We start from the raw sequence: 14,091 nt of genomic DNA, 5'->3' as shown, positions 1-14,091 counted from the left end.
CCTCTTTAAATGTTTTATAGAGTTTGACTCTTTTTGTCAACACATATGTGATCTTTATTATGTTGAGTTACATTCTTTTGTTACCTAATCTATTGACTTTTATTATGAAAAGATGCTGAAAATTGTCAAATGCTTTCTCTGCATTTGTTAACATAATTATACATTATTTGCTCTTCATTCTGTTAATGTCATATATTATATTTATTTATTTGCATGTGTTGAAACATTCTTGCATCCCAAAGATAAATCCCACTTGATCATGGGGATATGTTTAATGTTTCTTTTAATGTACTTTGTAATTATTCTTTTTATCATGAATTTGGTTGGCTAATATTTGTTGGAAATGTTTGCATCTATGTTTATCAGGGATATTGGCTTGTAATTTTCTTCTTTTTTGTGGTGTTCTTATATGGTTTTTGTATCAGGGTAATTGTGGCCTCATAAAATGAGTTTGGAATTATTCCCTATCTTTAATTTTTTGCAAGAGTTTGAAAAGTATTGGCATTAATTTTTCTTTCTTTATTTCTTTTTTTTTTTTTTTTTTTTTGAGACAGAGTCTCACTCTGTCACCCAGGCTGGAGTGCAGTGGCACCATCTCAGCTCACTGCAAGCTCCGCCTCCCGGGTTCACGCCATTCTCCTTCCTCAGCCTCCCGAGTAGCTGGGACTACACACACCCGCCACCATGCCCGGCTAATTTTTTTGTATTTTTAGTAGAGACAGGGTTTCACTGTGTTAGCCAGGATGTTCTCGATCTCCTGACCTCGTGATCCGTCCACTTCAGCCTCCCAAAGTGCTGGGATTACAGGCATCCGCCACCACGCCCGGCTAATTTTTTGTATTAATTTTTCTTTAAATATTTTGCAGAATTCACCAGCAGAGCCATCTGATCATGGAATTTTCTTTGTTGGGAAGATTTTGATTATCAATTGTATTTCTAACTAATTACTGGTCTGGTATTTTTTAAAAAATTATTCTGATTCAGTTTTTATAGGTTGTATGTTTCTAGGAATGTATCCATTTCTGCTAGGTTATCCAATTTGTTGGCCTGTAATTTTTCATAGTGCCGTAGTCTAAACTTGTCTTTGGTTTCTGCTAGGTTATCCAGTTTGTTGGTCTATGATTTTTCACAGTGCCGTAGTCTAACCTTGTCTTTGGTTTCTGCTAGGTTATCCAGTTTGTTGGCCTATGATTTTTCACAGTGCCGTAGTCTAACCTTGTCTTTGGTTTCTGCTAGGTTATCCAGTTTGTTGGCCTATGATTTTTCACAGTGCCGTAGTCTAACCTTGTCTTTGGTTTCTGCTAGGTTATCCAGTTTGTTGGCCTATGATTTTTCACAGTGCCGTAGTCTAACCTTGTCTTTGGTTTCTGCTAGGTTATCCAGTTTGTTGGCCTATGATTTTTCACAGTGCCGTAGTCTAACCTTGTCTTTGGTTTCTGCTAGGTTATCCAGTTTGTTGGCCTATGATTTTTCATAGTGCCGTAGTCTAACCTTGTCTTTGGTTTCTGCTAGGTTATCCAGTTTGTTGGCCTATGATTTTTCATAGTGCCATAGTCTAACCTTGTCTTTGGTTTCACTTTTCATGATTTCAGTTACTCGTGATCAATTGTGGCCCAAAAATATTGAACAAAAAATTCCGTAAATAAACAATTTGTAAGTTATAAATTGCACACCATTCTGAGTAGCATGATGAAATCTCTATCATCCTGCTCTATTCCATTTGAGACATGAAAAATAGCATATATAGGGTTTTATACTATACGTGGTTTGTGGCATTCACTGGAGATCTTGGAATGTAACCCCTGTGGATAAGGGAGAACTACGATAGTCTCATGACATTTTATATTTATTTCTGTGGTACCAGTTGTAATGTATCATTTTTTATTTATAATTCTATTTATTTGAGTCAGCTCTTTTTTTCTTGTTTAATCTAGATAAAGGCTTGTCAATTTTATTTATCTTTTCAAATAAACAACATTTAGTTTTATTGATCTTTTTGTTGTTTTTCTATTTCATTTATTTCTGCTCTAATTATTATTTTTTCCTTCCTTCTGCTAAATTTTGGCTTAGTTTTTTCTTTTTCTAATTTCTTGGGGTATAAACTTAGGTTGTTCATTTGAGATCTTTCTTTTTTCTTAATGTAGATATTTATAGCTACAAACTTTTAGAACTGCTTTTGCTACATTCCATAGATTTCACTATTATTTAAAAATTTTTCATCATCACTGTGGTTTCAATTTATTTCCAGAGTTTATGTGTTGAAAACTTAATCCCCAATGCATAATGTTGACAGGTGGGACCCTTAAGAGGTGACAAGGCCATGAGGATCCTGCCCTCATGAGTGGATTAATGCCATTTTTGCAGAAGCAGCTTCCTTCCTCTTTCTTACTCTCTTGCCTTTCTACCTTCCTCCATGGAATTACACAACTAGAAGGCCCTCACAGGATGTGACCCCTTGATCTTAGACTTTCCAGCCTCCAGGACCATGAGCCAAATAAACCTCTGTTCATTATCAATTACCCAATCTCAGATATTCTGGTACAGCAGCATAAAGCGGACTAAGACAACCACTGGGTATATGCTGTGTGGGCATGTTACATATGGCCTTTATTGTGTTGAGCTACATTGCTTCTATACTTAATTTATTGAAAATTGTTTTTGTCATGAAGGGGTGTTGAATGTTGTCAAATGCTTTTTCTGCATCTATTGGGATGATCATATGGTTTTTGTCTTTCATTCTGTTAGTGTAATATTCATTGATTTGCATATGTTGAACCATCCTTATGTTCCAAGGATAAAGCATGCTTAATCATGGTAAATGAATCTTTTAATGTACTGTGAATCTGTTTGACAGTATATTTTGTCTTTCTGTCACTCCTCCTCCTCCAGTCTGTACTGGCAGACTTTGGTAGACAAAGACCTTGACCAGTCAGCCTGGCTAGATACTCTGGAAGTCTCTCAGATCTTTTTTATGGATGTACCTGCTTTACTCCTCTTGTTCCTTCTTGGTGAGAGGAAGTCTTGGGATTTTCTTTTCTCAGTCCTGCAAAGCAGGCTAGCTGCTGAGAGCCTTGCATTTATTTATCCCTAGGGCAATTCCCTAAAATACTCAAGATTATGCACCTTCTCTCAATCCAGCAGAGTCAAGCTGATTGCTATCTGTGTTCTGACTGCAAAAGTTTGTATGCACATCTGCTGAGGCTCAGGCACCCTGTCTGCAGGGAAGCACGTGCCCGATTGTGATGGACCAAGAGGTTCTAGCCACAGGGGTGGTGTGTGGAGGGCTGGGGGAACATATCAGCTGGTTGGATAGTCAGCAGGTTATGAGGTGAGCCCCTAGTAGAGTGCAGGAGCTGGCCAGTAGGTTCTGCTGCTTGTTGTTCAGGTCCATGCACTGGCTGCCATAAGCCCCCTCCTCTTTCCCTGCCCCTAGCTGCCCCCAGATGATTCAGCCACATGGTCCCCTCAGTGTTCTGCATTAAGTGAGACAGAAATGGGTTTCCTGGGCAGCATCCCACAAGCCTGGGGAATCTGGACATTCACTTTGCTCTCACTTTCCCCATGGCAAAAATTGTGGGCTGAGGGAGTCTCTCTTGGCACTGAGTTACCTTGGAAGAGCAGTGAGGCGGGTAGAAGGAAACAGTTCTTACCCACCTCCATGCATCTGTTCTTGGCTTTTTTGCCTGACCAACCAGTTGGAACCTCTCAAGTGGCTTCCTAGACTCCTATAAAAATACTTTTGTTCATGGTAGTTGTTAAAATTAGTGTTTCTGTGGGAGTTTGAGAACTGAAAACTCCATTTCACCATCCTAATCATGTCACTTCTTAAAAGGTATAGTTGTGTGACAGTTTGTATGTATAGTTTCATTATCATTCAGTCCTAAGACACTTTTAATTATCATTATGACTTTTTCAATGACCACTTAGTTATTTTTGAAGTATGTTTTTAAAGTTTCAAACATATATGAATATTAAATTGTTTTTCTTTTTCTCATTGAATTTAATTATATTGTGATTAGAAATCATCGTTTGAATCATACCAGTCTTTGTCCATTTGTGCTGCTATAACAAAATACTACAGACTGGCTCATTTATAAACAATAGAAATGCATTTCTCATAGTTCTGGAGGCTGGGAAGGCTGAGGTCAAGTATCAATAGATTTGGCATCTGATGAGGACTGCCCTCTGTTTCAAGATGGCACCTTGTTGCTGTGTCCTCTGAAGGCGATGAACGCTGTGTCCTCACATGGCAGAAGGGGTGGAAAGAGTAAAGTTCAGCCCCTTAAACCCTTTTATAAGGCGCTAACCCATTCATATGGGCATAGTCCTCAGGACTTAATCACCTCCTAAAATGCCCGCCTCTTAATAGTGCTGCATTGGGGATTTCGTTTCAACATGAATTTTGGAGAAGACACAACACTAAAACCATATCGCAATACCATTTTCTTCAAAGTTTTTGTAAACCATTTTATGTGCTTGAGCCTAATGAGAGTTAATTTATGGTCTGTGTGTGCTTCCAATGCTTTGTTGTGGGTGCAGCCTTCTAAGAATATCTATTAAACCGGGTTTGTTAATTTGTGGTTCAAATAGTCTATATTCTTACTGATTCAAGTCACATTGCAACATGGTGGCCCATGATTAAGTGTTCAGTCTTTCCTAAGGTCTAGCCCAAGATGTGTTTTTCAAAAGAATAGTAGTTATTCATAGAGAATGGCAGGGCTCTGCTTCTAAATCCTGAGGGCCAGTGCCATGATTCACTTACAGGGGCCTGGCAAAGGCTCCTAATAGCACACCTATCTGTTACTCTCTGTGGACCACATTTTAATCCATGCTTCAGCCAACCAAACTATAGAGGCCTTTCCAACATTCTGAGCTGCAACATTAAATGCAGGATCTCTGATTAGTGAGGCCATTACATGTGGTTTGAGCCAACTTTATGTCCTTGTACCACAACCTTACACCCTAAATACCATTTGACATGGATTCTCTGGATTTCTGGTCTGTATAGATTAGAAAAACCAACTAGCTCTTTTGGAGTGTAGTACACTTTCTAATGAGTCATGCATTGTTTCCAACTTTAGGGTCCTGCTGAAACTTGTGCCTAGGTACAGATCTAGAAGCAAAGAGGGATGGTAGGAGTGGGTCCTGTGTAGAATCAGCATTGTCTTGCATGGCGACTGCCTCAGGAGAGAGGCCATTACAGTTTCTTTGAGCAATGCAGGGTTAATCCCCTGAGATGAAGGTGGAGAGGCTATTTCTAATTGACATAGAGAGACTGAGACTGCTTTCACTGGCAAAGACTCATCAGCATTTGAGGCTCAATGTACCCAGCTTCATCAGTCTTCCCATACATCCCTATTTCAACTTTCTGAATCTCATTTCTTCCCAGTCAGTGCCCCCTCACATTGATAGATATCCTGAGGAACAGGTTTGGATTTCCATTGTCATTCAGCCAGTCACAGAATGAGTTCTGAATTTGGTTTTCAGCAATCTTAGCCCTGTGGCTACAGAAAATAAGGGTCTCTTTCAGGGCACTCATGGAAGCTTTCAGGTTATTTATGCAACACCAAGAAACTCAGAATTCAAATTCCTCTGCTCATATTTCCTTTCGTCACTTTCCTCACTTTTTCTAGCAAGAATAGGAGCAACCAGCCAATCTCATCTTATTCACTAGGTCGACAAACATGTTTGAAAATATCATATACCAGTCAACCCATGGTTAATTATGGGTCGCAAATGGTGAAATTTTGCATATCTGTATTGCTAGATCACAACATGAACTTTCAGTGCTTTTTGTTTTGTTTGTTTGAAAACGAGGTGTTGCTATGTTGCGTAGGCTCGCCTCAAACTCCTAGGCTCAAGTGATCCTCCCACCTCAGCCTCCTGAGTAGCTGGGACTACAGGTGTACACAGTAATCCCAGCTCAGAGAATTTTAGAATTTTAGGGATGACTGAAAAGTTATCCCTAAAATTCTTTTTCTCTAGAAATACTCTTACCAAATCTGTGTTAGTGAGAGTTCTCCAGAGTAACAGAACCACTAGGATGTATACACACATACATATATATATACATCCTGTTGTTTCTATATATTTGAGAGAGAAAGATGGAGATAAAGAGAGAAAGGAAGAGGAGAGACAGAGAGATTTAGTATAAAGACTCTTTTAGGTCCCAACTCATGGTTGAGTCAGCAATCTGGAGCCCCAGGAGAGCCAATGGTTCATTTACGTTGAAACCAGAAGACCTGAGAACCAGAAGAGCCAATGGTGTCACTCCTGTCCAAAAGTCCACAGGCTTAAGACGTAGAAAGAGCCAGTGGTTCAGTTTGAGTCTGAAGGCCAGCAGCCTGCTCTGAGGCCAGGAAGAGCCAGTGTCCCAGTTTCAAGGCTATCATGCAAGATCATTCTCTCACTCAGGGGAGGGTCAACCTTTTGTTCTATTCAGGTCTTCAACTGATTGGATAAGCCCACCGGCATTATGGAGGGCAATCTTCTTTACTCAGTTTACCAATTTAAATGTGAATCTTATGTGTAAACACCCTCACAGAAGCATCCTGAATAATACTTAACCAAATCTGAGCAAATCATGAACCAGTCAAGTGGACACAAAAAATTAACCATCACAGGGTTACGTCATAGGTGACGGAAATACTTAATTCTACTCTCCTGGAATTGTAAACAATTCTATTTCCACCTAACCAAATGTTTATAACTTTACTTTTACATCTCATTGATTTTAAACGTTTAAAATAAATCATTAAAACTGAGAAAGATAAAACAACAATGCCAAGATGGAGGCTCCTGTCCTTGCTCTGAGTTACTGAAGCATCCACCCCTCCTTCTCTTCTCCTCCCCTCCCTACTTACCTCCTATCTGTACCCTGGATTCCACCTCTCGGCTCAGATGAGCATGCTGCATGAAACAGGATATGCTCCCAGCGTTCTCTTGGACGGTTAGGGAGATCTCCACATCAAACAGGCCATGCATGTCTGTGTTTGTCCTGGAGTCGGTGGACAAATCCTGTCCTTGTGGACCTTTCCACTTCGCTGTGGGCCGGGGGAACCAGCCCGAGGACTGACAGAGTAGCTGGATGTCTCTGTCAACATATCCCATGATGGAAATGAGAGGAACTGAGCCCAGTGCTAGGGAGAAAACAGGGAAGAGTTGAAAGCAAAGATCATATCCCAAAGCCACAGCAATTCTGAGTCAGGTGCATTCAGTCCACCCCCCACACATTCTCTCTCTTACACACACAAACACTAAAACCACGACCTTTGGCAAAAGCCTTCCCATGGCCTTTGTTCGTTGCCATTTTTTAACAATTACTATGTATGCATGGCTATTCCTAAGCACCAATCATGATGAAGTAAGACAGAACTGCTTCTGATGAGAAACTTATCAGGAGCTCAGCTAAAGTAGAGAGAGCGCTGAGCCACCAGGTGTAGGAGTAACAGACCAAAGGAACGATGATCCAAATTAAAGTAATAGTGAAGCCTCTAATCAGTTGCTACAAAAGTAAGAGCTAAACCAAGGAAGACGCCAACTCCTCCCTGTCTCATCCTCCCCCATGAAATGGAATTCCAGTTGAGGGGCAGATGGATCATCGCATGTGTGGGGCTGACTCACTATTGATGGAGTGCTGAACAACAGGCTTCACAGCTTTATGAATCCTGAGCTCAGGAGGAGGTGTAGGGAGGAGGAATTAGAGTGTAAGATACTGTATACTAAGACAGAGTAGAGAAAAGTGTCTTGGAGTTTGCCTTTTCTGTCATGGGGGAATGGCAGCCAGTGGTGTGGGGATAAAAGAATTTACCAAGATGGTTGTAGGTAGAGAAAAGCAGATTTATTAGAGAAAGTAGGAAAGTACTTTGCAAGGAAGGCAATAGGCAAGTTAGCATGAGGGAAGCTAACTGAAACAAAGAAAAGGCTTGGGGATTTTATAGAATGGAACTTGGGCTGATTGATAACGCCAAGGTAGCAGGGAGCCTAACTTATATTCTTTTGTCAGCTGGGATGTTTGATAAATTGAGGTGTTTGATGAGAAGCAGGAAGTCTGTGAGTTATGTATGTTATCTGGGCAGGAAGGCCAAATGTTCTGGGCCATATATCCTGGACTGTATGTCCAGGATGACGAAGAAAGGCAGACCTGTAGCTTATCTGCTGTCTCTTGTTTAAATTTTCTAGACATGAAGAAAGGCATGTTTATAGTTTATTTCCTTTTTTTTCTTTTTGTTTTCACCTGGTCCTGCCAGCCTGACTCCTTTTCCCTAATTAGGACTCCACATACTCCTCCTTGATGTAAGGCACTTGAAAGTCCTGCCCAAGGCCTGAGATCCTGAGAATTAAAATGCCTGGGCTAGCAATGCAAATATGTAAAGACCAGGACAGCTTAGCGGGGCCTGAGGGCTCACCTGAAACTCTCCTCAGAGACTGCAAAGCATTGGTTGTACTCCAAGTCTGCTATAAGGAGGAGGCCTTCCAGGAAACACTTTTGAAAATTGCCTATAATCAGGCCTGAAATATCACTCATAGTGGTTTTAAAAAAATTTTAAGTTAGTCAAATTTAGCAGTGAGGAGTCGTATACCAACTTTAGTGACACTACTGTTAATAAGTTTGGGTAATCCACTACTGTCAGAGCAGCCCCACTCACAGGTTTTGTTTTTGTTTTTGTTTTCTTTCTTTTTTTTATTATTATTATACTTTAAGTTTTAGGGTACATGTGCACAATGTGCAGGTTAGTTACATATGTATACATGTGCCATGCTGGTGTGCTGCACCCATTAACTTGCCATTTAGCATTAGGTATATCTCCTAAAGCTATCCCTCCCCCCTCCCCCCACCCCACAACAGTCCCCAGAGTGTGATGTTCCCCTTCCTGTGTCCATGTGTTCTCATTGTTCAATTCCCATCTATGAGTGAGAACACGCGGTGTTTGGTTTTTTGTCCTTGTGATAGTTTACTGAGAATCATGATTTCCAATTTCATCCATGTCCCTACAAAGGACATGAACTCATCATTTTTTAGGTTTTTAATCAGGAGACAGATTCTTCACAACTCACTGACTGCACACGGCAACAACTGTAAACAATAAATTTCTGTTTTTTCCTTCTTTCTTCTTTTTTTTTTTTTTTTTAATAGAGATGAGGTCTTACCATATGCCCAGGCTGGTCTCGAGCTCCTGGACTCAAGCAATCCTCCTGTCTCAGCCTCTCAAGGTGTTGGGATTACAGGCTTGAGCCACTGCACCCAGCCAGCCCCATCAAATACATTTCATTGTGAAGGGTATGACTATGGAAGTATGGTCAAGTTAACACAGAGCATTGAGCAATTGATTGTCATGGGAAGTCACAGGTTCCTGGAGCTGACGTTTGCTCCCTGCTGTATCAGATAAAAACTTTGTAGGACAAGTGAGCAGGAATTTTTATTTGTTAATTTAAAAATAAATTTTCATAAGGAAAACTATTTTGACAGTGGGGAAAAAAAGAAATAAAGTATTGATACAAGCAACAATTTGGATTGATCGCAAGAGCATTATGCTGAATTTAAAAAGTCAATCTCAAAAGGTCACCTGCGGTGTGAAGCTGTGTATGTAACATTCTTGAAATTACAACATCAGGGAGATGGAAAACCCCAGGCAGGGGCTGAGAAGGGGTGGGTGTGACCATAAAGGGGTGACAGAGGGAGATCTTTGTGATGATGGGGTAGTTCTATACCTTGATATGATGGTGGTTACATGAATTTAAACATGTGACAAAATACAGAGAACTATACACATAAGACAGAAGGAACAGAGTATAGAATGCTGCCTTCTAACTAAATGACCTAAAATTTTAAAATTTCCTTATTGAAAAAAACACTTATAAAGTCAAGGATGGTTCTTTGGGACAACTAAGTTATGAAATATGAAACTGACCTGACACCTGTAGCTCCCAGATGGCCTCCTGGTAGTAAGACTGGGAACTAATCCAGCACCCATAGAGGCCAGCATCCAACACAGTAATGTTTTCCAGCCTCAGAGAGATGCGCCCCTCCACAATAGAATCCTTCACCAATTTTGTCCTGCCTTGATACTGTGGCATCTGCATAAATGGCTGGTCCTTCCCGTCCCTGTAGAGGTGGACCACGCTAGAGAACTGGCCCCTGAAGAACCGCACTTCCATGGCCTCTGCATTGGTCTTAGGAGACAGGAAACAAGAGAATGCTGCGTCCTCCCCCACCAAGGCCTGGACAGGCTTGTCTGGCCCAAACACCTGCCACTGCCCTGTGGGAAGAAATACAAAAGATAAATCATCAAAACCCTTTAGAGTGTGACCTACTCAGGGCTCCACTGGGCTGGGCTGGAGATGTGCGTCAGGGAGAAACATTAATCACAATCCTATTTCTAAAGCCAGTGACTTGCATTTGTGTATCTCCTTACGTTTGACAAACCAAGTCCACATCAGTTACTTCACTCGGTCTTCAGGAGCACCTGCAGAAATGTGTATTATTAATGTTTTTATTTTCAAGATGAGAAAACCATGTTATCCAGAGGAAAAAGTCTCTTTCTGAATGTAGACCCTTTGATTCCAGGAGATTCTATTGCCACATTCTCTCCCATCTGCCCATTTGCTTCAATTAAAAAAAACCCCAAACATCCCCCTTTCCATCTTCCTTGCTAAAAACCAAAGTTGACGTCTTTCTAATGACCCAGAGAAGAGTATGGGCCATAACGTCTCCAGTTTGGGGCAATTCGTTAAGGTTTCCTTCAAGCACAATATTATATCAATGTTTTATGGCTACTATAGAGGAATGTTTCATTTCTGCCCACGCACACAATTATTTGTACTTCCTTAGTTTTTCTGAAAATCTACTTGTTCTGCCAAGTTCTGAAAGACATGCTATGACACTGAAACAAGATTTTGCAGTTTATTTTCTGTAAATTTGTTCTTTAGCACATTCATGTGTGACTATATTTTCCACAGCATGTACCTTTTACACTTATGTAGTATTTTCCACTTTATTTTAGCACTGAAAGGTGCTTCATCTAGTGCTTTGTCAACATGTCTTGCCTTCATTTTTTTAAAAAAAATTCTTGGTACATGTATGTCCTCACCTTGCTTTTGAAACTTTCCTCATTGTCTTGCTTCAAGTGTGACAATTACATGTTTTCTGTGAGCCTCCCCTGCACAGCTCTTGGCTGTGTGGGGACAGGGCCTGATTTTCTTGCTCAGCATAGTACCCACTTGATCAGCACAGAGCCAGTCACACAGAACAGGCTCCACAAACAAATTACTCATGTGAACGGTGAGCCCCATTTCCTTTCTTACTTGCTCATCTGTTTAACAATCATTGGAGTAATTTTCCTGGTGTAAATCACTCTTATTACTCTGTAAGGATTACATTGCTTCTTAGAGACCACAGACTATGGAGGCCCACTCCCTTCACCTTCTAAGTACCCACTCTCTTTGATTGGCAGTGTCTCTTGATTCATTCACATGTATCCATTTATGGTATATGGATATACCTGTGTGTGGTGTGTGTATGTGCATCAGAGGGAAGGTGAATTACATGTGTGAATTTCTAGATAAGTGGATATTTTTTCATTTTAGAACTAATTTTTTTTAGTTTAATTACATTTTATAAATCTTGCTGAAATGTATTTCACTCATGCATCTTTAAGAGTATTATTAAGTGAGGCGTGGCTTTGCAGCCTGATGTCTGATCAGCTGCTGACCTGGTGTAGCAGATGTTGAGGCCCTGCTCCTCACCACCCAACCCTGAGTCCCCCTGGAATGGGATGGGCACTTGCCTGCCTGCTGACAGCTCGGCCCCTGGAGCCTGGCCTCTGCCTCTCTGCTGAGGGCTTCCTGCAACCTTTGGAACCTACTTAGCCCTGGCACAAGGAAGCTCAGAAGGTTTGAGATTTTAATAGTCCTGGGGGGCATATCTCACCCAGTGGGGAAAGGAGACAGTAGATGTTGGAATGACTCTAAGCCACCATCTATAAGGTTCCTCCAAAGGTCCCAGTGGGACTGGGTCCCAGTTGCCACCGCAGCAACCTGCTCATTAGTGCACCGTCTATGGCTTTTCCCCCACTGGCTTCACTCTCTGCACTCCCTCACTTTGTTTTCCAGAATCACCTGCTCAACCAATCACTGGCAGGAAGGCCCTTAGGTCAGGTTTGGGGACCCAGCGTATGCCAGCTGGGCTGCTATGGATGCTGCCTTCAGGGCTGTGTGGGGCTCTCGAGGCAAGGAAACATTTTCCAGGGTACCTCTGTTTCTCCGGCCAGCCCTTGCTGCTGTCATCTCTCTTGCCTATAACATCTCCTTTCACTCCTTCCACTTCCTTCCCTTGAAAATAAGAAAGGAACAAGACTGTTGCTGCAACATGCCGTGCACCAGTGCAGCTGTGTGCACTCTACATGCACAAGCTCATGCAGTCCTCACCACAGCCCCATCAGGAATGTGATCGTATCTTCATGTCATCACAAGCAAACCAACAGCTAAGGAAGCTGTGAACAATAAAGCTCACAAGAAAATGAAATAAGAGTTTTAAAAAATAAAATGTTTCTGTCTCCGAGATCATTTCCAGGATGTCCTGCTGCCTCACCCGGAAACAGAAGAGAGACAAAGAAGCTCATCAGAAAATAAATGAAAACAAACTGAAATGAGAGCGTCTCCTGTTAGTAACACATATGGGTTTTTGTTTTAAGGAAACATGCTCTATGTTTTGATTGCCCTTATTTCTGTTTTCTTAGCTTCATTTAGCAAAAAAGATATAGGTGGACAGGTGGCAGGATGAACCTTCACAGACAGAAAGTGAACACAGTCAATCGAATCTTCTGTGGCTGGGTACTGACCATCTAGCCACCAGCATTCTCCAACCTCAAGTTTCCTCTGTGAATTGTATTCAATCACTCAACATCCTATATACTAGGTTCTGTGTTAACAGTAACTGGAAGGAGAAAGAAGAGTGGATTTCTTCCCAGAATATGCCAGGTTTCAGCTAATTTCTCACCTCAAGACCTGTACACCTTTCTCCACCCTCATGTCTCATACCACAGACATTTCTAACTCAGCATGTCTTTAGCTGGATACATTGTCTTTTCCCCAAAAATCCTAACTGTGTCTCTTCCCAGCTGGACATCCATGTCAGCAACCTTGGTGCTCTAATAACTCTGCCTACACCACTCAGACCATCTGGGACAAACACTGAATTTATTCACCTTAACACGTTAGGTGTGTCCCCATCTACGATCATGGTGCCTCTTCAACACCCATGTTTCCATTATTTGGGGGCTACTATAATTGTTTCCACAGTGCTTGATCCTTCCCCAGGCTGAGGCTAGGAGAAGCCAAAGGAATGGAAACAACAAAGATGCCTGCATTCCATTATGCTGCAACCATTGTAGCTAAAGAACTCAAACTATTAGTAAGGAGGAAACAAAGATGAGTCTTACCTGATCCCAGCTTGAGGAGACTCAGAACCAAACTGAGCATGAGAACCATGGATGTGTTCTGTGAATGGACCTCACAGCATGGAAGCAGATGACAGGAGAGTTGACGGATGAATTGGAGAAAAGAGGAGAACTGGCCTAATGCTCAAGGTACAGAAGCCACGGAGAGGCTCTGCGTGAGCAGAGGGCAAACTGCACTGTTCTGAGAGTCTACTCCATCGAGACACGGCTGTCATGTGCCAGAAATATAGGGACTCTAGACTTTGAACCACTGCATTTATAGACGGGACATAAATGTCTATCTCTTATCAAGAAAGCAAAGATAGAAATAGCGTGGATAAGATTGGAGGTGAACTTTGTCCTGGGCAAAACGATGCCCTGTGTGGGTGAAACAGGAATGTCAGATGCGGAAATACTTTTCACATCCAATCTGGCAGGCGGGGCTGTATGGCCATGGGATCTAGTCCTGAAAGAACCTCATGTTAGCACTGGATAGTTTGGTGTCCAAGTAAATAGGCCATGCTCCATTAGTAGTAGCCTACAGCAGGTGACTTGACATTTCCTGGTACAGTCTGAGGTCATTTTGCTTACCCCTCCATTGTCTGAAGTTCAGGGCCAGGACTGTAATCATGCGGCCAGATAAAAATAACTTTCT

At 41.6% G+C, this 14,091-nt stretch overlaps 1 protein-coding gene across 3 annotated transcripts in view; it reads right to left on the bottom strand.

Moving 5' to 3' along the window:
- Positions 1-13,640, bottom strand: part of BTNL8 (butyrophilin like 8) — a 45,919-nt gene extending 32,279 nt beyond the window's left edge. The window contains exons 1-3 of one of the 3 annotated variants that reach the window (XM_024247272.2): positions 13,440-13,640; positions 9,912-10,259; positions 6,864-7,139 (exon numbers count right to left, since the gene is read on the bottom strand). In XM_024247272.2, the coding sequence (XP_024103040.1) occupies positions 6,864-7,139; positions 9,912-10,259; positions 13,440-13,488 (673 nt within the window). In that variant the 5' untranslated portion in view covers positions 13,489-13,640. Of the gene's footprint in view, positions 1-6,863; positions 7,140-9,911; positions 10,260-10,415; positions 10,438-13,439 lie in introns of those variants that run through there. The other 2 variants (XM_024247273.2, XM_054556684.1) reach the window with 2 other exon arrangements.
- Between the last annotated feature and the right edge of the window lie 451 nt (positions 13,641-14,091).

This window comes from Pongo abelii, chromosome 4, assembly GCF_028885655.2.
Source record: "Pongo abelii isolate AG06213 chromosome 4, NHGRI_mPonAbe1-v2.0_pri, whole genome shotgun sequence".
Lineage (NCBI taxonomy): Eukaryota > Metazoa > Chordata > Mammalia > Primates > Hominidae > Pongo > Pongo abelii.
This window is presented reverse-complemented; position numbering and strand designations above follow the sequence as displayed.